The sequence below is a fragment of the Miniopterus schreibersii genome, assembly GCF_964146895.1.
Source record: "Miniopterus schreibersii genome assembly, chromosome: 16".
Taxonomy (NCBI): Eukaryota; Metazoa; Chordata; class Mammalia; order Chiroptera; family Miniopteridae; genus Miniopterus; species Miniopterus schreibersii.
Genome location: NC_138116.1, coordinates 6,838,456 through 6,860,842, shown reverse-complemented (window position 1 = coordinate 6,860,842; position 22,387 = coordinate 6,838,456). Strand labels below are relative to the sequence as shown.

Genomic DNA, 22,387 nt, shown 5'->3' with positions numbered 1-22,387 from the left:
GAGTAGGTAAGCATGAATTGCTGTGAGAATGAATTGCAGTCTCCACCTCCTCTCCAGGGTGGAAGTGGTCTGCTATAATCAGCCTTCCACCAAGGGACTGGTGGAAGCTCTTGAGGGTGCTATAAGGATTGGCATCTATCTCTGCTACTGATTGGTTGGACATTCAGCGGTCGCAATGGCTCGGTCATTGGTAAGAGTGGTAAGAGGGAGCCCATCCTGCTGGGCCAATGCACAGCCTCCATTCCTGCCACTGGAGCCATTCCATTCATGGGTCCATGGTACCAGCACTGGAGTGGCTGAGAAGAGGAGGCTGGCTGCATCCACAGGTGGGTCATGCATTCTTCCAAGAACACCTCAAGCACTATTGGATCTGCTGATTCATATGGCTTGAGGGGCGAGGCAGATTGCACCACAGCCTGCATTGCCCTCATCTCTTTCGCCCGAATTCCTGCTACTTACCGACTGAAAATAGAGGATTATGTGCAAGAGTCTTATCTGTCAGTGTGATCTTAATAAGTAGCAGGGACAAGATGGACGACATAGGGAAGGAGGGAAAGCCAGTACAGCTGTCACTGCTGGGGATAACTGATGATTAATACCATTGGATCTTCTACAAACCTCCTGAACTGTTTGCCCAGGAGACTCCTGTCTATTCATCGCCTCCTGTCTATCATTGTTCACTGATCACAGGTGGCCTCATAGGCTTTAACCCCCAGGTTCTGCAGGTCAGCATCAGGCCCAGCAGGTTCTATCCAGTGTCAGAGAAGTCTTAGAGTAGAAATCCAGAGATAGAAGAGGGCGTGTGGTGCAAAGATGAGGCACTGCCATGTTGTGTCTGTTTGGAAACTGGTCAAAACCTGTGCTGAACTGGAAAGCCACATCAGAGTGTGAAGCGGGAGGCAGGTGGAGAGAAATTGGGAATGCTGCACAAGAGCTGCCGCATGCACACGCTATGCTCCAAACAGTCGAGTGAGGTTGGGAATTTAGGATTCGAGCAAGATGCATCTGGAGCCACTCTTATCTACCGTGATAGCTTGATGTGTTTACCTGTGGCTGTTCTTAAAGTTCAGTTTCTCACCTGCATCATGAAGATAATAACTCATGCAATTGGGAGGTTTAGCAGAGGTGATATCTGTTGAGTTCCTTGCTTTGTGCCTGGAATAAATATTAGTGACCCACTCACCACCTGGCCATGCAGAGCAGTAGCTGCACAGTCGACTTTCTAGTCTTATAGGTGGAGAGGAAGGGCAGGAGATGGGAGGTGAGGGATAAGTTCATAGGAAAGAGCCACTGGACCAAACTGCAGGAAGAGGAGCTCTTGGGCAGAGGACTGTGTGTGATTGCACAGGGTGGGGACAGGTACAGTATCCAGGTACCAGGAGCAGCATGACTAGAGGCATGGATTCTAAACCAAGGTTGGGTGAGTTCAAGGAACTGGAAAGGACTTGCGCTTGACTGTCTCTTAGTTACTTCTCAGAGGAGGAAATAGAAGATAGTACAGCTGTGGTAGGCCCTCCAACGCCAGTTTAAGTAGTTTAAATGCTACTTGGCTGACAGTTAGGAAGGAGGCCTAGACAAACTTCTTCAAAGATTGAGGATTCAACCAAAGGGGCCACCTGCTTTCTCCACCCCCAGTTCATTTAAGCCATGTGGGAAGTAGCCATCGCCCTTGACCTTCCTGGAGCCTCTGAGAGTGTCCTAGTGCAACTTAGTCATTCCAGAATTGACATTCTAGGGGTTCAGGGGGCTGGGGAACAAGGAGGGATGGGGACCGGTTCGAATTCATTTCTTAATTTCAGGGCATAACTGAGTGCTGATGTGTAGTAGGAACTGAGTGAATATTTGAAGGCAGGATGAATGAAAGCACTGGATCTTTCTCTGGTCTCTTTCTTGGTGGCACTATTAGCTTATGTGCCCACTTGGGTAAGACATGCACCCTTCTTCTGCCAGCGCTGGCGGGGAGGGATCAGTCAGTCTGCTTCTTAGCTACCAGAGGCCAGTTCTCCTAAGCCCCAAGGATAAAGCCTCTCTGAGGGGTTTTGAGCTTAGACACACCTTGAATGTATGTGTCTCCATTTTCTCCCCTAGGTCAGGGTTTCCGCTTGTGCTTGCACAAGTATTCCGTTCACTGAAAAATAATGCGGTCACGTAAATACTCAGAAGGAAGCGTGGTGTCACCAGGGATATAGCCTCTGCCAGAAGAATATCTAGAGCAGCTTGCTTTCTGCAAAAGGAAGAGATGCTACAATAGCTGCAGCCATTTATTTTACATAAAGAAAAGCCTGAGCCCTAGTTCATGGCCTACTTACTCAAAGCCATATTAAATATAACAGAATCTCACTCCCACCATCGAATTTAAACAATTTCCCAGATACTTATGTAACATATTTTTTGGCTTACTGTGGGAATATTTGGGGAGCTAAGCCCAGGAGATGTTCTTTTATTTTCTATAATATCTCTCTGGCTGCATGATTCGTTTGGCTGTTTGCTTTTCTCCAATACGGAAGAATTTGGGGAGTTAACCTGATATTCCCGGGTTGAATGTTTTCTTGTTTATACAATTTAAGGAAAAAATGGTCTTTAAAAAATAGTTTTAAAAAAACATAGTTTGCAGCCATGTACAAGGGCTTACATTCCTGAGAGCAGAGCATTCTGCAGAACTCAGCATTGTTTCCTAGAATTCTGCACCTCTCCCCTCAGCCCACTCATGTTCTTTCACTTTTGTTCCACAGCACGTGAAACACGTGGCAGCTCCTCTTGCTGCTTGTGGCTACTCTGGGTCCCTCCTCCTTGTCACAGGACATCCTGTTCCTCCCACCAGCCCCAACCTGTTTGCAACTTGGCACACAGGGCCAACAGGACTCTGCACACTCTTACCCCCTGGGACAATACGAGTTTCAGCTTTTCAGAGACCAGAGCTCCTGGCCCAACAGCTTTCGAGTACTGAGACAATTGGGAGAGGTAGTAATATACTGAGCTTCAGAGAACATAGTCTTGGCATAGAAGGAGGGAGATATCTTGGCATCCGTCACTATAGTGCCTGGGTATTTTGGAAAAATTCCACTTCATTCCTCCTTTTTTTTTTTTTGGATCCTGAAATAGGAGGCCATAGTACAAGTCAGGAATATGGAGGCTAGTAGGCTAGACTAGGTAAGGAAACAGCTCAAGTAGCCTTCTGAAGAACACTTACACCTTTCCAAAGTGGTGCAGCAGGCAAAGCGCTTGTTGGGAAAGCAAGCTCATCTGAAAACAATCTGAGTTTGGAAGTAATAGGAAAAAAAAGAATAAAATCTAGTGTTTTTTCTTGATTTAAAATAAAAACCCAGATGGGAATACTGACTGTAGGAACTTGAGATAACATGTTAGCTTCTGCACCTGCAAAGTGAGAATAATATTTCATTTTTTACTTAACTTTTAAAAATTTTTAATTGTGGTAAAATATATAGAACACAGCCTTTACCATCGTAACCATTTTTACATGTACCACTCAGTGCCATTCAGTACATTCACAGTGTTGTGCTACCGTCGCCACCATCTATCTCCAGAACATCTTGCAAAACTGAACCTCTATAGAACCGGGCTTCAGATCCCTGCGTCCCCAACTCTCTGGCAAAAGCTGTTATAATACTAAAAATTGGAGGGCAAAGGTAATATTATGGATCTATGGTAGACCATGGGGTTTGCAACTCTGGAGATGAGGAATTCAAGTTCTTTAGGAGCAGACTTTCTAATAGTTCTCAAAGAGTGAAATATATCATGTGCTCGCAGGTGATCTTTGAGACTCACGGGTAGGTTCTCCAGCTGGCAACCACTTCTGACTCTCGTTTCCACGTTTGATGATGAGCGGTTTGGAACAGAGGAGATTCTTAGAAGAAATGAGCAAGTTCTAGATCCCACCTACTTTCCAGCCTTGCATGGTTGAGTTGCCTATTTGGAATTTTCTCTTACATTTCTCAGAGGACATCAGCTACTTCCTCAGGAGCTTGTACAAAGCGGGAGCACTTGGTACAATTTCATTTGAAACTACAGGAACTCCTTTGCTGGCCAATTCTGGCTGTTTCTAATGTGTCTTGGCTTCATGTTTCCTCCAACCCCATGGGAAATCTTGGCAGAACACCCTGTTATATGTCAATATGAGTGCCTCTCTCAACTTTTCTTCACATTGAGTTTTCTCTTGGTTGTCACCCTTTAAACCCTTCTTTTTTCTTCTTGTCTTAAAGAGAGACCCTTCTCCTGTTTCTCTGAGTCTCACCTCTTTCCCCTGTCTGTAGGGACCTTGCCTGGCATTTCAGGTCTCTTTGCCCCTTTCTCTCAATTGCTTCTTTTCTCTGCTAGATTGTTGCTCAAATCCCCCATCATTTTTAAAGAAAGCATTAACAAATATACAAAAAAATCCCAAACACCCAAAATTTCCTTAAATCTTTAATTTCTTCCTCAAGATGCTATGTTCTTTATGTTTTTTTCACAGTTACCTTTTGGGAAAAAAGTCTGTGCATTTTCCTGTTTTCACAAACTCGATGTGGAAGTGAAATGAGGTTGCAGCAGGAAGCGAGCGACGTTTCGAAAAATGTTCTCCCTGGCATCGTGCTAGAAGCCCAAGAGCCATGAGCAGACTAGTGTTCTGGTTACACGGCCTGACACAGCGAGAGTGGTATTTGCCGTAGAGCTTGGTTTTATTTATTCTTCAGGCATTGGAGGGTGGAGCAGTTTCCTGGAGAGAAAATGTTGTCCTCAGTAAGAAACAGGGGTTCCTTCCTTCACAGAAAGTGCCCCCAAGGTGGTTGTTGAGATGCAGTTGGTTTTGTGCATTTGTTTTATTTTGAGTGTCATGGTTTCTGGTATGTAGCCAGATTTAAGAGTCTCGGTGACCTTGAGTGTTTAGTCTGGTCTGGGCCTGGCTAATCCTCTAGGAGGAAGGGAGAAGCCTCAGGTAGAGATTACCATCAGGATGAGGTGATCAAGGGATCCATTAGTGGGCTGAGAGTCCCTTTCTTTGTTATGGAGAGGAGCGCCATCCCCACACACCAGCCATGTGGCCCTAAGACACAGGACCCACAGTCACCACTTTCAGTCCCTTGACCATTAACCTCCTGCTGAAGTACTTTATGTCAGGGGGGACACAGGCTAATCATTTTCATCAGAACCCCCCTTAGGGCAGGGGTGATAGATAATAAACACATAGCAGAGACCTCTCACAGTACAAACCTTTGTGACATCTGTAAAGCTGGCGTAATGCTCCTCTCAAACGCCAGAGCACCATTTAATGACAAAATTAGCTGCTTTATTGACAGAATGTTTTCCATTTCAGCATCAGGGAAGCTAATGTCCAGAGATGTTAAAACGTCTTGGGCAAAGTTCATGGCAATATAGCTTTATGATTGAGTCTGGAGCTCCTGACAGACCCAGCTCATGTCTCAACAGCTTTCTAACCTGCATTTGCTGTCTGGAGAAGTCTGGACATAGGAGTAGGAAGCCTGCACAGGGGACTTAATCCAGGACTTTTTTTTTTGGCTTTCAGATTTTATAGAGCTCTGACACAGGTCAGCAGCGGTACTTCCACGAGCCAATGCAAATAGACTTGGCACGAGGAGTGATTGCAGTTGTTGGACTAAGTGTAATTGTATTAGATGGGAGAGCCGCCTGCTCACCTCTGTGGCAGCTCTGGTATCTGGACAAGGCCCTCAAAGTGGAGGAAGAAATAGTCACCCCATGCAGTTGTAGTGACTGTGACATTAAGGATTTATGTGAAACGTTCAGTGCTGTGCCTTGCATGTAATAAATCATCCATAAATATTAGTTGCTTTTATTATTCTCATGAGCAGCTACTTGTTAATAAGAAAGCAGCTGCCAAAAATAGCAGTGTAGCTGACTTGGCAACTTTCATTTATGCAGCACGTTTATCCAGTGGCCTGCCTGATTGCTTAGTTCCCTGGATTCCACCAGGTCCTTAGTACTATTCCCATTTCAGGGATGTGCCTTAGATGAATAACTTCCCAAGGTTTTACAGCTAGCGGGTGCTATGGTTTGGCTCCCTTCCCACTAGGCCTCTTTTTTGTTTTCCAACTTAACTGTAATATAACTTTGATGGATACTTTTAAATCATCTGATTGTATACACAGATGAGTGGGCGCCTCCCTCAGTCCTTTGTGCTATGTTCCAACAAGAAAGACGTGAGAATTGCCATCAGTAATATTCAATTAAAATCCATCTAATAAAAACTTGCAACTTAAAATCTTATTCAATCAGGGCATCGGGGATCATTATATATATTAACTCCTCGTATTTGTGGTTTGCCATTAACACTAGTTTGGGGAAATTGTAGGTTGCTGTGTGTGACACATCACAGAGCATATTGGAATTCACACCTTACACTCACATTTCCAATCAGATAGGTAGGCAAGACATTCTCCTGGTGCAGTAGGGAATTTGTGTACTTTTTTGTGTGTATACTTTGTCTTGGAGAGCAACTGATTGACATGTTTCAAGGTGACTGCCCTGAACAAATTCGAGGCTTATTACCTAAGACTGGATAATTCCACTTCCCGTGAGGCCCTGAGTTATGGCACCACCTGAAGCAATGTTTTTTAATCAAGGTGACATCAGGAGTAAAAACCAAGGGCCTACATCTTTCAATTTCCCCTTGAGGGTTCCATGAGGACCTGAAATCATATTGAAATATGAGTCAACTTGCATAAAGAAAACTGTTCCGAACACAAGTTGTTTGCTTTTGTAAATTAGTGTTGTCTCTTTGGAAAATCTCACACTTATATTGGGTGGTTTTCTCGAAGCTATTCCTTCATCTTGTTTTTTTTAAATTGACCCTCATGGACCTCTAACTGGCAGTATCACCCCTGGGAGATGCACTCAACCAGGAGGGCTTGTGGCAGAACAAAAGGCAGAGGCCACTATGTCTTCTGCCAGGCTGTGGTTTGCAAAACATGACTCTTAATAATGTCCAGCCTCTGTGGAGAGAAAGGTGACGAGATCCTGCAGAAACAACTATGGTGCAGAGGATTATACTCTGTTTTTCAGGCTGAGGGTTTGGGTTTCAAGGTGTAGAACCCTGCCCTATTTTTTAAATTAAATTTATTGGGTTGGTAATGGTTAATATGAAGATATATGTTTCAGGCATATTTTTCTATGTTATAGGATCTGTATATTGCTCTGTGTGCCCACCACCCAAAGTCATATCTTCTCCCATCACCATATATTAAGATCCCCTTTACCCCCCCTTCCTTCTGGCAGCCACCACACTGCTGTTTGTGTCCACCAGTTTCAGTTTTATATCCCACATATGACTGAAATCATATGGCTTTTAGCTTTTCTGACTGAGTTATTTCACTTGGCATAGTATCTCAAGGTCCATCCATGTTGTTATGAATGGCAGTATTTCATCTTTTCTTGTGGCTGAGTAGAATCTCATTGTGTGCATGTCCCACACCTTCTCTATCCAGTCCTCTATCGCAGGACACTTTGTTGTCTCCATGTCTTGGCCACCGTGAATAATGCTGCAGTGATCATAGGGTGCATATATGTAATTTTTCATATTGCTTTGGCCATGGTTATTTTACCTTTTTGTTTCTTGCTGGCAGAGTACATGAGGAATATCAGACTATGCCACAGGCCTGGGGAAAGGGCTACATTTCTTCCTTGTGATTTTCCCTCTGAGATGGCATCAAGTTAGAAAGAATTGGAAGGAGGTGTGCATCTCCTTCTTCTTTGTTTCAGTGAAGGGCAGCCACTGAGGAGCAGGATGGACCCATCTACCAATATCCATTCCTCCTGGTTTGCAGTTAGTTTCTCAACCTTACTTGTTTTGCCCCTTTATGGTCAAGTTTAAGACTTTCTAGATGTTTTCTGAATCGGAAGATTAGCAAACTCCTTAAGTGTTGGTCATCAGTGGTGGTGCAGGGTCACAGGATGCTCTGGGAGGCCAGCCGCAGAAGCAGTTGAGACAGACAGAGAGGGAAAATGATGGTGAGGGAAAGGAAATAGAAAGGGAAAGGTAGGAAATACGTTTGTGAGAGGGTGTGGCAGCTTGGGTATGGTAGGAAGGAGACTGGATTATTTCAATAAGTATTCAAAGGAAATATGGTAAAATTCAGCATCCATTTTTAATAGCTCAGTGTATTAAGTTCTTGTAGCTGCAGTAACAAGTAACCACAAACTTGGTGGCTTAAAACAAAACATAGATTTATTCTGTCACATTTTTGGAGGGGAGAAGTCTGAAGTCAAGGTGTCCCAGGTAAGTCTCCCTTCATAGACTCTGGGAGAGAACCCATTCCTTGCTTCTCCTAGCTTCTGGGAGCTGCTGGCATTCCTTGGTACGTCTCAGGTTGTGACTACATCACTCCAGTCTCTACATCCATCCCCATGTGGTCTTCTCTGTGTGAGTTTGATCTCCCTCTGCTTCTGTTGTAAGGACACTTGTGATGACATTCAGGGCCCAACTGGAGAATCCAGGATCATCTCCTCATCTCAAGATCCTTTATTTAATCATATCTGCAAAAACTTTACCATATTACCGTGTCACAAGTTCCAAGGGTTAGGATGTGGGCATATATTTGAGAGCCACTGTCAGCCTGCTTACTAAAGTATGAATAGCTATTTGTTTTACCAGACTGAATACAAAACCAGCATAATTTCTTAAGGTGAAAAGCTAGAAAGAGTTCTCTCAAAGTCAGGATCAGGCGAAGGTGACCATGAATATTTAATAATTTTGGACATGGCAGCCAGAGAACTCACACCAGAGCACTATATAAGAGGAATAAATATTTAAAAGGGGTGTAAAATTAATGCAGAAACAAGTGGACAAATTAACAGGTGGTATTGGGACCACATTTGGGGAAGAGGAAAGAATGTTCCTGCCTTATAAAAATGCAGTGGCTATAAAGGAATGTAAAAAAATTTAAGTTTGTATAATCAAAAAGGGGGAGAAAAGTCCAAGGGTGTGAACATGCTCATGCGTGTGTGTGTGTGTGTGTTGCAACACAAACTACATAAAGGGCAATGTCTTCTCTTAAGAATAAAATAACAACAATAATAATAGTAATCACCTACTCTTTTTGCTCCAAAGTGGCTTTTAAAAAAATCAGGTGCCTCTGCTTGTATATAAGGATTTCTGGTACCAAGAATTAACCAATCAGACACAACCTTATTATGAGACTTGACTAATAAGGTGCAACTCTGTTATATGACCTATATATTTATGGTTCAAGACAGGGCATTCACACCAGATGGCTGTTGTTGTGTTGGCTGTTGTCACTTTTTAAATTTTATTTGACAATCTAAGGGAAAAGAGGTCAGCGCCCCTGACTAAATAGTCAGGTATCTCATGTTTTAAAAATTCTTGCGGCACACTGGGTGAAAATCGCTCTCCTAGATGAAGCAAAATTGGCCATGAGTTGGTATTTGTTGAAGCTGGGGAATGGGTATGTAGGAGTTGATTATAACTGTTTTGTTTACTTTCTCATATATTTAATAAAATGTTATTGAAAGGGTAGGTAAAAAGAAACAAACAAATACTGGCTCAGACATTTGGTCCTAAGCTTGTTAGCCAATCACCCAAGGAAGGAAACATGAAACATTCGTGTCATCCATTGTCAGAGATTGATCAAATTATACAGGAGAAGCCAACTCTTCTCCCTATTGATAGCATACTACTTTTTCCTTATAAAAGGTAAGGAGAGGTGTTATGGAAGGTAATGAAAAGCATCCTTTCAGAGATGAGTTTCAGAGCCTGTTTTGAAGGTGCACCTCAACCTGGGTCAGCAGCATTAGGGTAAAATGCAGCACAATGAAAGAAACGAGAAATTGGATGAAGCTGGGAGAGGCACAGTAGAGGGTCTACTGGTAACCCTCTAAGAAGGGATGTAAACAAACAACATTACTATGTATTTTCTTGCAGTCTTTTACTCTTCAATCAGCTGGTGGAATCAGAGTTATGACCCTGTAGTTTTCCTTGGTTAGAAGGGAGGTGATCACTGTAAAAGTAAAATTAGGGCCTAGGACCAAAGAGAAAAAAAGAGTCCACTTTTCCTAAGAAAAAAGTTCAATGACTTACTCACTGAGTTCCTCTTTTGTAACTTTTAAGAGGGTTTTTTGTGATTCAGTAGCTATTTAAGAAAATCTTTATATTTTGGAAAATTTCAAACATGTTCGAAGGTAGACAATATAATGAACTGCCATGTATCCATGGCTTAGTGTTGACAGTTGTCAACTCACGGTGAATCTTATTTTATATCTCCATTTTCCCCACCCCTACCATATTATTTTGAAGCAAATTGTAGAATCATGTTATTTCATTTGGAGATGTTTCAGTATTTATCTCTAAAATACAAATGTTTTTAAACCTACCCCAAACTCAGTGTGCATTTTGAAACAAACACATCACTCAAAATTTTTTTGCAACCTATTGCCATGTTTTTATTTTAAAGTGGTATTTTTTTTTAACACTCTCATGACTCCATTTCCTTTTGATAAAGACTCATGAATGAAGCTGCACATAAATGAGGAAGGAGCTGAGCACAGACAGCGGGGATTTCCCAGCTAACCACTGCCTGCCTCCTACCTTCACTCTGGGCTCAGACCACAACTCAAGGGCATTGGCTGTGATTTGCTTTTAGGCTCTTTCAAGAGCACGGAGCCCCAAATTGTTCACATGACACAACAAACTTCAGCTCTACCCCATCTAAAAAAAGAGCTTCAGTCACATGGAGCTGCAGGAGATCCCTTTGAGTGCAGGAAACCCTTACGAGTGCTTTCAGTCTTTGCAGAGGACCTTAAGGAATGAACCCTTGGTGCTGTTCTCCACGGGCTGGCTCACCCTCCTTGGACACAGCCAGTGTGTGTCCCTCATGGATTCTTCATTTGCATCTCATTGTCTCCAAGTGTTCTGACCTTGGCTGTCCCTGTTCTCCTGCTCTTCTTGTTTCCCGGCCAGTCTCATTAATTTTCTACTTCTCTGTTTGTCACTCCCAGATCTACCCACCCCGCCCCCCCACCTCTCTTAGGCTTCATTTGCCTGCTTGAAATCTTCCATGTTCCTCTAGCATCTTATACTTAACACATTTGAATTGCAGTTCCTTATCTGCTTTCTCCCCCCACCACCCCAACTAGCCTGACTTTCCCTTTTCACTTAATTCTACCTAGGTGTGGAAAAGCCAGATTACTACTACTATTAACTACTACTAACTACTAATACTACTACCACCACCACCTACTACTACTAACTACAACATCTACTGTGACTACTAGTAACTACTACTACTACTACTACTGCTACGCATCTGATCTTCTTTACCTCTTATCCAGTAAATTATCAGAGCCTATAGATTTTGCCTCTGAGAAGTTTAAGCAGCTCATTTATGAGCCGGAATGCTGTGGTCTCTGCCTTTTATTTCTTGGATTTAATGCTTACTCTGTGCATGGGCAAAACATGGTATATGGCTTTGAAGAGCTTGCATTCTGGTGGAAGAGATGGGTGACAAGATAGGTTCAATCAGTGTAGGAAGGAGACATTAAAGGTATGGCAAGTGAAATGTGACCACACAGATGAGGGGCGTTTGTTGCATGTTTTTGTGTGGAAGATAATATGTTTTTTTTGTTTCCTGAGGAGAATATGCTTGAGCTGAGTATTGAAGTTGACCAGTGGAGACAGGTGATGAGAACATTCCAGGGATATATTCTAAGAATCCCAAAACACCAATCAGAAAGAATGTAAGAACCCCTGTGTCCATTGCAGTGTTATTTACAATAGCCAAGATATGGAAGCAACCCAAGTGTCCATCAGTAGATGAGTGGATAAAAAGCTGTGGGACATTTACACCATGGAATACTATGCAGCTATAAAAAAGATGGATCTCTTACTCTTTGTGATAGCATGGATAGACCTGGAGATTATTTGCTAAGCGAAATAAGCCAGTCAGAGAAAGACAAGTATCACATGATCTTACTCATATGTGGAATCTAATAAACAAAATAAACTTACGAACAAAAATAGATCCAGAGGCATGGATGCATGGAACAGACTGACAGATGTCAGAGGGGGAGGGGTGTGGGGAGGACAGGAAGAGACTAACCGAAGCACTTATATGCATATATGCATAGCCAATGGACACAGATAATAGTGTGGGGAAAGCCTGGGGTGAGGCGGGCACTGGGTAGAGGGGGCAACAGGGGGGAATATGGGCGACATGTGTAATACTGTCAACAATAAAAAAAGAACATTCCAGGGAATATATGGACAAAGACCTGGAAGCCTTAAACACCAAGTGTGTATATGTGGGATTGTGTGTGTGTGTGTGTGTGTGTGTGTATGAGTGTGTACCACAGTTTCAAAACATCCTGCAGATATTAGATGAATCTCTTTACCTTATTTTTTTTGAATCATGGAGGACACGGCATGACCCCCTCCTCTACTGAAAAACATAGATGACGTCTCCTCTTAAATCTGAAATTTAAAAATGATCAGTTACAACTTTGCAGTCTCTGGGCAAAAATCACAGTTACAATGGAATTTACATGGGGAAGTGAGATAATAAACCAATGAGTAATAAATAAATGCAAAAAGAAAGTAAGTTGAGACTGTGAGGAAAGGTATGAGGAATATAAATGGAAGACAGTCATGGAGATGTATTTTATTTTATTTATTTATTTTTTAAAAACATATCTTTTTTGATTTTAGAGAAAGGAAGGGAGAGAAAGAGTTGAAATATCAATGATGAGAGAGTCATTGATCGGCTGCCTCCTGCACGCCCCTAATTAGGGATCAAGCCCGCAACCCGGGCATGTGCCCTGACCCGGAATTGAACCGCCATCTCCTGGATCCTAGGTCAATGCTCAACCGCTGAGCCATGCTGGCCGGGCGAAATGTATTTTAGACATAGTGGACATCTTAAACTAAAATGTTGGAGATCTAGTAAAGTTTCACTGAGTTCATATTCTGTGCTGGATGCGAGAGTGTGAAAGCTGGCCTGTGTGGAAACTGACTTTCAGAAGGTATGAGAAGGTTCTGTGGGGCAGGCAGTGAGTGAGGTGAATTCGGAAGTTAGAGTTCCTATCCACAAGAGGACTCAGCCCTTTTAGGCACAGGGAACACGAAGGTAAAGTCAAGACTCACCTGCTTCCTTGAAATCAAAAGGACTGCCCATTTCAAAGCGAGCCTTGCAGCTTCCCTTCTCTAAGGTTTATGTAATCCCCAAGACATCTGGCATACTGGTTGGAACCTCAGAGGTGGGTGAGATCCAGCCTTTGGGGGACGGGAGCGTGTGTGCACACTTTCCTATACCGTTGTAGAGCCAGCGTTCTCCCTGCACCCCCTTCCCTCTGCCCTGCTTCATCCGTTGCTTTGCACCCGATCATTGCAATTTAATAACACAGAGTGACACTTCTCTGCCGATTTTCGTGCCAGCTACCCTTGGAACTTAAGCCTAGATGCAAGGATTAAGGAGAGGGCAGCCAAGGCCTCCAGGTTGCCAGTTACTTGGCCAGCAACCCCACTCACATTGGGAAACAGATTTTTTAAAATAAATTTGGCACTGGGAGCAATGCCATCCTTTTGTAAAGCTGTGTCAATAATCATAAACCCTCATAATTATGCCCCCCCGAACAGTCAGCCAAGATGACAAATATTTGGGTGTCAGCATATCCTCAGGATGCCACCTTCTGTTGACCCTGTGGGATTCTCTTGCTGTTTGGTTTGGCACCGGATCGCAATCTTCTGTTTTATGTAATAAGGCACATGAGAGAAGCCCTTTGTGCTCTGCCTCTCTGAGTGGGTGCTGAGCAAGAGGGCTTGTGTACCCCATCATTTTCAGTATGGGCAAAGCAAGCGAGCGAGTGAACATTTCTGTGGCCTGGTAAATGTTTTCTAACCATGGGCAAGGCTTGGTGTGTTTTTTCCAGTGCCATTTTGTTCCAGGCCAAGATCACAGTGACCCAGCTCTGGTCTAAGATGAATTTTGCAAATAGATGGGTGTGTGGTGGGGGGCGGGAGGGGCTACAATGTTTTTAGAGAAAACAGGCATGGGTGTGACACGGGCTGATGTCATGCAGTCCTGCATATGCTTGGTCAGGCTGAGGAGGCTTACCCTTTGCAGATTGCACCAATAAACGGCAAAGCTTGTTGAGACCTCCAGAAATTCACAGAACCTTCTCTGAGAAGGCTTGTTGCAAGCATCTGACATAATATAGTGCCTACGTTCCGGTATATTTTTTTCCTTTTTGCTTTAGAATATTAAGGGAAAAGGCCGTTTAACATCATCGGCCACTTAGCTTTATTATTCGTATGGCTCCCTCATTAATTTTTTATAGCACAGCATTAAATGTTAGCGTCAGGGTTGGCAGCCTCGCCAGGGGGAACAGATTGCTTTGAAATCAACACAGCTGGAAACTGACCACATATTGTTTTTCTTCCTTTTAAGAAATGAAAGAGGCATTTATAGAAAGGCCGTAGAATGCTCTCCTGTGCAGAATTACTCTATAGATTTTTTCCTCTCAGTCTGGTTAATGGTTAATGTCACACCTTTGCTGTCCAAATGGGCCCACTTCCCTGCCCTCTTCCTGAAGTTGCAGTTTCCCCGGAACAATAAACTCCGGGAGGTCCGCTGCGATCCTCACTGGAGGAGGGGGTGGAGCCTCGCCTGCTCAGTGCTGTTTCCTTCTGCTGAGCTGTGGTCCCTGGAGCTAAGTAAAGCGTGTCTTCGTGCCTTCGGTGGGGTCTCCTGCCGCTAGCCCTCCCTGCAGCCCAGAAAACTTCATCAGAGTCACTCTTGCTGGCTTCTCACAAGCTGCATTTGCAGTGGTGGGCACGTGAGTTATGGAATGTTGGTGTGTGTGTGTGTATGTGTGATTTTTGTGTCACTTGATCCACTTTTAAAAATGAAGGCACGGTGTTTTTTAATCTTGTAATCCAACTAGGGTTTGTGTCTCCTGGAACTACTTTTCTCCTTGCTGTCAGAGGGGAATTAGGGGCCTCCTGTTCTCACACCTCGAAGACTTTATTGCTGTTTGGTCATTTATTCTGTTAGTCTCCGTGCCACAAGGTGTCTCTCTCTTTCGCTCATTTACTGTTTCTTTGTACAGATGTGCGGGTGGTTTGTTGAATGGTAGTGTAATAATCGATTGCTATTAATGAATGGCTAATAATTTATTGCTATGGTGTAATAATTCATTGCTCTGTTAAAGTTTGGCAGAAGAGATTTTCTCTGTAAATAGCTATTTCTTTTGTTCTTATAATCTTGTAAGAGCTGAGTTAGAAACGAAGGAGAGAGGGATGCAGGAATTGGAGTACCTTCTGCTTTGGGTTTGCTGAAATGGCACCTGGAGAGTCTTTATCACAGGTAAAATGGTTTTTGCTTTTGTTTAGTTTAGCTTCATCTTCAGAATTTCAAGGAAACTGTAGGGTTGTATCTGTTGGGATTGCCTAATTTCCTGTCACCTGTATTGGCATATGTACCTGGCAATGTGGGCCACCTGAATTTGTTATTCATTGTGTACTAGGACATCTCATTTTAAAGAGCATCTCCCATCTATTCGACTGAGGCCCATAGGTGAGAATTAGGCCATATATCTAGTATTTGGATTCTTGCAGTCAGATCCCACACTTAGTATTGTTCTTGGTACACAATACAGCTTAGTGTATTGTCAACGACCGGCTAATTTAGTAACGTTTTAAATGGCCACTTGAACTTCAGGAGTAGGAAAGTAAATAGTTTTGAATCCAATAAAATATGTAGATAAACTCAGATGAGGGGGGAATTGAGGACACCTATTATAATGAAGGTGGTCCTAAAAGGCTTTTTTCCCCTGGCTTTATATAACTTGGCAGAATTGAACTAGATTTTGGATTTTGAATGCACAGGAAGAATAAAAAGACTCAACTACACATTATATTGGGCTTTGGTAATATGGCCAATTTTGTTCATAAATTACTTAAATGACTTACTCGTTAATGTGACTACAGATTCTTTCTCTGGATAATTATAATTAACAGTTGCTTAAGGTTTCTCGGTGCCCTTTCATCTGTCATCTCATTTGATTCTCATTATCAGTCTCATGAGGTAGGCATCATGTTACTTCCTTATTTTACAATTGAGGATATGGAGAGTTAGACAAAAAGTGACCCTGAGGTCACTGGGTGAGTGGAAGGAAGAACCCAACTTTCTTTTTTTTTTAAACTCAAAATCCCATACTCCCTCCACTCTTCTCTCTCTGGTCATCTCTATAAACTTTTTCCATTGTGAAATGGTGGAAAGAGCTTGAACTGGGGGTCTGGAGACCTGGGGACCAGCAGGTTATAATGTTTGATTTCTTAAGTTCCTTTGCAGCTTCAGAACCTCTCCCCAGGACCTTGTCCAGGGCCTGATTCAGCTCTGCATGCTCACCTGCAGCTTACAGGGGAGGTGGGGGAAAAAGTGGAATCCTGGGTATTCTATCTAGCTCTGCTTTGGCACAAACAAACACACAGGATCTCCTTAGATGAGGAAAATCCTGGGCCCTTACCCGACGATTTTCTCTGATCTGCTTCCTGAGCTGGCATTTCTCAGTTCGTTCTTTTTTACTCATCAACAAAAGTATTTGAGCCAAGCTGTCTTGTGGTTTCAGCCCAGGGATGAACACGTCAGTTACGTGCCCATCTGGCTCCCAGAGAAGCGTGATAACCTCCTTGCATGAACACATCTGTTATCTTAATCCTTTTTGGAACAGGGCAAATGTAAATAAATATTATTCTATTTCTCTCTCAGATGTTTCAGCTCCTGGCAGGTGGTTGAGAATGGGCAGGGCAGATGGTGGGAAAGTATTTTTTTATTTTACCTCCATGGTTAACTCTGTCTGTTGTTCACAGATCAATGTAGAAAATTGTGGGTTACTGGGATAAGGGCGATTACATTTGACTGACATTAAAAAGAAAAAAAAGTACTGCCTGACTGGCATGGCTCAGTGGTTGAATGTTGACCTTTGAACCAGGAGGTCATGGTTCGATTCCCAGACAGGGCACATGCCCGGGTTGTGGGCTCGATCCCTGGTGGGGGCGTACAGGAGGCAGCCGATCAATGACTCTTATCATTGATGTTTCTCTCTCTCCCTCTCCCTTCCTCTCTCTAAGATAAACCAACACTGTCTACCATTATCATCGTTGAGTACAAGAGAGAAGTTGGAATGACAAGGTCCCACCCGTGAGACAGGCCAGGTCTTCTAGGTAGATAGAGTTGCATTCTTGTGCTGACTTTTTCGCCTGTGACTGGTGAAAGCCTCACCCACGACCCCAGTCTGCATTTGGGAAGCTCTGCTCAGCCTGGTGCATGGGTGCTTATCACTCACAGACTTCCTGGGCAGGGAGTAGAGCTCTGAATGGAGAAATGAGATCTATGTTCCCAGGCCAGCCCTTTCGTTCTGCTGCCATCTCCACCCCTGCGCTAGTGCTGTGATAGAGACCTTAACTTTATCCTTTCATCTTTCCCCATAGGCAAGAAGCGAAACCCTGGCCTTAAAATCCCAAAAGAAGCATTTGAGCAACCTCAGACCAGTTCCACGTAAGTTGGCAAGATCATCCTTTTCACCCAAACACTTGCACTTTACAGATTTCTGGGCAATGGGGGTTCGTTTTTGGGACCGGTGAGCAATACCTCGACTGTGGGGATAGTTGTTAGAAGGAAGCACCCTCTAAAGGGGAAGCTCTGTGCTCAGTGTTCTGAGACTGAAATAACCACACTAGGTCAGTTGATCTATTTTGAATTGGTAGCTTTGAACTCAGTGTCTCCCTCACATTGGCTGAAAATTGAATGTCAAAGATGCATGTGGCAGATAGAGTCCTATGTAAGTCCCTGGGTGTGGACTTTTTGCCTTTTCCATATAGATTTGAGCAAACAAGTGAATCCTTGTGAGAGCCACTGTTGTAAAGCTTGGGTTGAGATGGAAAATGGTACTTGATGAGAACTCAGCATGCTGACACCCAGATCCTATCCCACATAAACAGAAGGCAAAATGAGGTAAAGGAACACTTTTTTATTAGCTGAAGCTTTGGCCCAAATCCCCAAGTGAGCTCAAGTCCCGGTGAAGCAGGACACCCTCTCCCTGAGGTGTAGGTTGAGCTTTATTTTTTGGCCAATGGATTTTCAGTTGCTCTGGCACTATTTGTTGAAAAGGCTCTCCCTCCTCCATTTACTTGCTTTTGCACTTTTGTCAAATATTAATTGAGGATACTGTAGGGATCTAATTCTGGGTTCTCTGTTCTGTTCCATTGATCTGTGTGTCTATCCCTCTTCGAATATCACAGTCTTGATGACTGCAGCTATGTAGCATGCCTTAACACTGGGGAAAGTGATTCCTTCCATTAGGTTTATCTTTTTCAAGATCATTTTTGACTATTTAGGGCTTTTTTCTTTTCATATAAGTTTTAGAATAAGCTTGTCTATCTCTTCAAATATACTTGCTAAGATTTTGATTGGAATTGCATTTAACCTATAGATCCATTTAAGGAGAATTGACATCTTTTCCTACATTGAGCCTCCCAATCCATGAACATGGTAGATTTCTCCAAGTATTTAGATTATCTTTGATCTTCTTCATCAGTATTTTATAGTTTTCATGATAAAGATTCTCTTCATTAGGTTTTATCCTGAGTATTTTATTTTGGGGGAGGGGAGCAATTATAAATGGTATTCTATTTTTGATTTAGGTTTCCACTTGTTCATTGTCAGTATATAGAAATGCAACTGATGGTTGTGCTGATCTTGTCCTGTGACCTTTCTAAATTCACTTTATAGTTCGAAGCTTTTTATAGATTTCTTGGAGTTTTATGTGCAGATAGCCATGCCTTCTACAAAAAGAGATCATTTTATTTCTTCCTTTTCAAACTGTATATTCTAAACCTTTATTTTCTTACCTTATTTCAGTGGCAAGGATGTCCTGAGCTGTGTTGAATGAGATTAGTGAAAGCAGGCAGCCTTGCTTTGTTCCTTATCTTAGAGGAATAACATTTACCATTAAGCATGATATTAAGTTTTTGTAGATGCTATTTATGAGGTTGAAGTACTGAGAGATTTTATCATGAATGTGTGTTGAATTTTGTGTGTGTGTGCATCAGTTGATACTGTCATAGCTTCTTCTTTGTCCTGGGATATGGATTAAATTGATTGATTTTTAAAATGTTGAACTAGCCTTGCATACCCCAAATAATTCCCACTCGGTTGTGGTATGTTACTTTTTATATATTGTTGGATTTGATCTGCTAAAATTTTGTTGATTTTTTTCTAAGCTCATGAGAGGTATTGGTCTGTAGTGGGGTGTTGTGTGTGTGTGTGTTGATATTAAGGTAATTAATACTGGCCTCATAAAATGAGTTGGTGAGAGTTCCTTCTTTTTCCTGGAAGACACTGTGTAAAATAGGTGTTAATTCCTTTAAAAATATTTTGGAGATAAAATTGACACATAACATTATCTTAGTTTTAGGTATACAACATAATATTTCTATATATACATTCCATTTTTTTCTTTAATGTTTTCTAAAATTCTCCAGTGAAACAAAATGGACTTGTGTGTTTTTTATTCTGGAGCTTTTTAACTACAAATTCAACTTCTTTAGTAGTTATATGACTAGTCAGCTGATCTTTTTCATCGTGGATAAGTTTTGTTAGTTTGTGGTTTCAAGGAATTGGTCCATTTCTTGTAAGTTGTTGAATTTATGAGAATAAAGCTACTTACAGTATTTCCTGAATATCCTTTAATGGCTCAAGATATGTTGTGATATCCCCTGGTTTTCCCCTTGATATTAATAATTCGTTTCTTCTCTCTTTTCTGTGTCAATCTTGCTAGAGCTTTATTAATTTTATTGTTTTTTTAAAGAACGAACTTTATTTTTCTGTTTTCATTTTTATTGATTTCTGCTCTTATCTTATTTTTTTCCCTTTGGGATATATTCTATCAACCTCCCAACTGTCTTACATTACTTTCCTTTAAAATTTTTATTTCACCTTCTAATTTATATTCATTTTCTGTATTTTACAAACTTTTGAAAACCACCGTAAATCCTTCCTTCCTATAAATGAATGAATAAAAAACCTATGCGAGGATAAACATAGTTTCAATGTTGTCTTTCCCTCGTGGGGTAGAGTAAACTTTGAATATACTTTCCTATTTCCCTGTGTAGGGCCAAGAGCATTATTGTGGACTATGCCACTTTAGCTCATGGAAAGCCTTATTATTATAATTGTTATTTTAATACTGAGGCTTAAATGTTTACTCCTAAAGAAGTAGCTTCCACATTTTGCATTTTTCTTGGCAGTTTTTCGAGGTTGGCTTGGTGACTCTTAGCAGTTATATGCTGCCTCCTTCTGCTGTACTGCACAAAAATAAATAGCCTGGGACAGAGCTCCATTCTCTCTAGTTCCACGTGTGTGGTCCCTCTGCTGGAGCCTTTTCTTTGAGTAACTGATGCCAGTGTGTCTTTGACTCAGGTTTCTGAGCTGTCCCCTCACTTGACTGGCAGCAACTCATTCTAAATCGATTCTGTGCCAGTCAGCGTTCTTTCATTTAAGCCCTCACAAGAAACTCAGGAGGCAGTTGCTATTACTCTCACTTTATAAGTTGTAAAACAGACCTGTAAATGGGTCCGGTGCCTTGCTCAAAAGCAGCCGAGCATAGCCTTGTGGGCAAGACTTCAGGCTTTGGCGCTAGAGTGCCAAGATTTGTATTTGGGATCTGAACTTCACTAGCTGAATACCTTAGATGAGTTACCTAACCTTTCTGAGACTTAGTTTCCCCTCCTGAAAAACAGGAATAAATGACGATGCAGTCGCTATGAAGATTAGGTGTCGTAGTCCATACTAAGTGACCTAGCGCCTGTCCCATGGTAACTTCTTAGTGAAGGTAGCGTGGTACTGTTATTACTATCGCTTCACTATTTTTAAGTGGGAGAGCTGGCATACAGATTCAGGGCCCTCTGACTCTCAGGTATGTCCTTTTAGCCACATATTAGACTGGTAGAGACTGTGGCCAAACAGTCCCTGGCTATGACATGAGAGCAGGATCTTTTACTTCTGCAGTTGAGAAGGTCATATGGCATAGCTCTGGGTTCTAATATCACCATCTCTTTGAATGACCTTAAATTATTTCATCTGTTTCTATGTCAATTCTTCACATTACAAGAGAAATAATAATACTTCTAAGAGTTGTGAAAATTAAAGAAGATATTTTATGTAAAGGTCTAGCCCAGTCTTTGGCCCAGGTAGATGCTTCATCAATATTGTTGAGTAGAAGAATAGTTATAACAATAACCAGTGAACTGATTACTCAAATTAGAATACACCAAAGCTTGTTGTTCATATAAAACACTAACTCTATGCCTGGCTGGCGTGGCTCAGCAGTTGAGCATCAGCCTAGGATCCAGGAGATTCCAGATCAAGGCACATGCCCGGGTTGCAGGCTCGACCCTCAGTAGGGGATGTGCAGGAGGCAGCCAATCAATGACTCCAATCATGTTTTTCTCTTTCCCTCCATTCCTCTCTCCAAAATCAGTAAAGACATGTTTAAAAAAAAAACAAAAAACCCCCACTAACTCTAGGTGCCCTTTGGAATACCTTCCAGGGAAGGACTTTGTTAATAAGCTTGGTTCTTTCCTCAGTGGATGAAAATATTGAAAAAGTGATAGAAAATATCCACCCACAGTATAAACCTCCTACCCAGAAACTCCGTGCCCCAGGCAAACTTACGTGCCCAGCCTTGGACAGGACACAGTGTCAGCTAACCCAATACGACCTGTCAGTCTTGGCCCCATCGCTTGATGCTTTTGGCGGACCTGATGAGCCCCACGGCCTGAGGCAGGTGTGGGTGGATTGATCATTTTCATTAGAGGAAGCCTGAGTGGTGAGAGCAGGTTCCTTGGATTCAGTCAGACTTGGATTGTAATTACGGGTCCACCACTTAGGAGCAGGTTAGCTAAAGTCATTTGGAACATGGGAGTAATGGTACCCATAGGAAGAGGTGTGTGTGTGTGTGTGTTAAATAATTCATGAGCTGCAGGTAAAGCACCTAACCCAGTTTTCAGCATATATCCTTTCCTCCTTAGGTCACTGAGAGTCAGGTGATGTGAGTTTTATTTTCAGCTCTGTTGAGGACTGTGGCTTCAGCAGTTTTTCTGTTTCATTTTTCTCAGCCTGGAAAATGGCACAGAACCCTCCTCTTTGGTAGAGGTATGGTGTGAAGTTAGTATAAAGCTGCAGTCAGCAAACTCTTCTTGCAAAAGGCCAGATAGCAAATATTTTAGGCTACCTGGGCGACAGTGGCCTCTGTCGGATATTCTTTGTTGTTTGTATTTTTATAACCCTATAACTTGTAAAAATGATTCTTAGCCGGGCCACAGGCTGTACTTGGTAGAGCCCTGGTGTGA

The 22,387-nt window shown here is 42.4% G+C and overlaps 1 protein-coding gene across 14 annotated transcripts in view; it reads left to right on the top strand.

Annotated features, from left to right (window-relative positions):
- The window catches only part of MAP2K6 (mitogen-activated protein kinase kinase 6), a 121,967-nt gene that overhangs the window by 78,076 nt on the left and 21,504 nt on the right, over positions 1–22,387 (top strand). For 5 of the 14 annotated variants that reach the window (XM_081115875.1, XM_081115867.1, XM_081115877.1 and 2 more), the window contains one exon: positions 17,468–17,534. Coding sequence is in view for 3 of the 14 variants with exons in the window: in XM_081115867.1 (XP_080971993.1) it covers positions 17,468–17,534 (67 nt within the window). In the remaining 11 variants the exon portion in view is untranslated. Of the gene's footprint in view, positions 1–14,556; positions 14,812–15,246; positions 15,342–17,107; positions 17,201–17,467; positions 17,535–22,387 lie in introns of those variants that run through there. The other 9 variants (XM_081115868.1, XM_081115871.1, XM_081115880.1 and 6 more) reach the window with 9 other exon arrangements.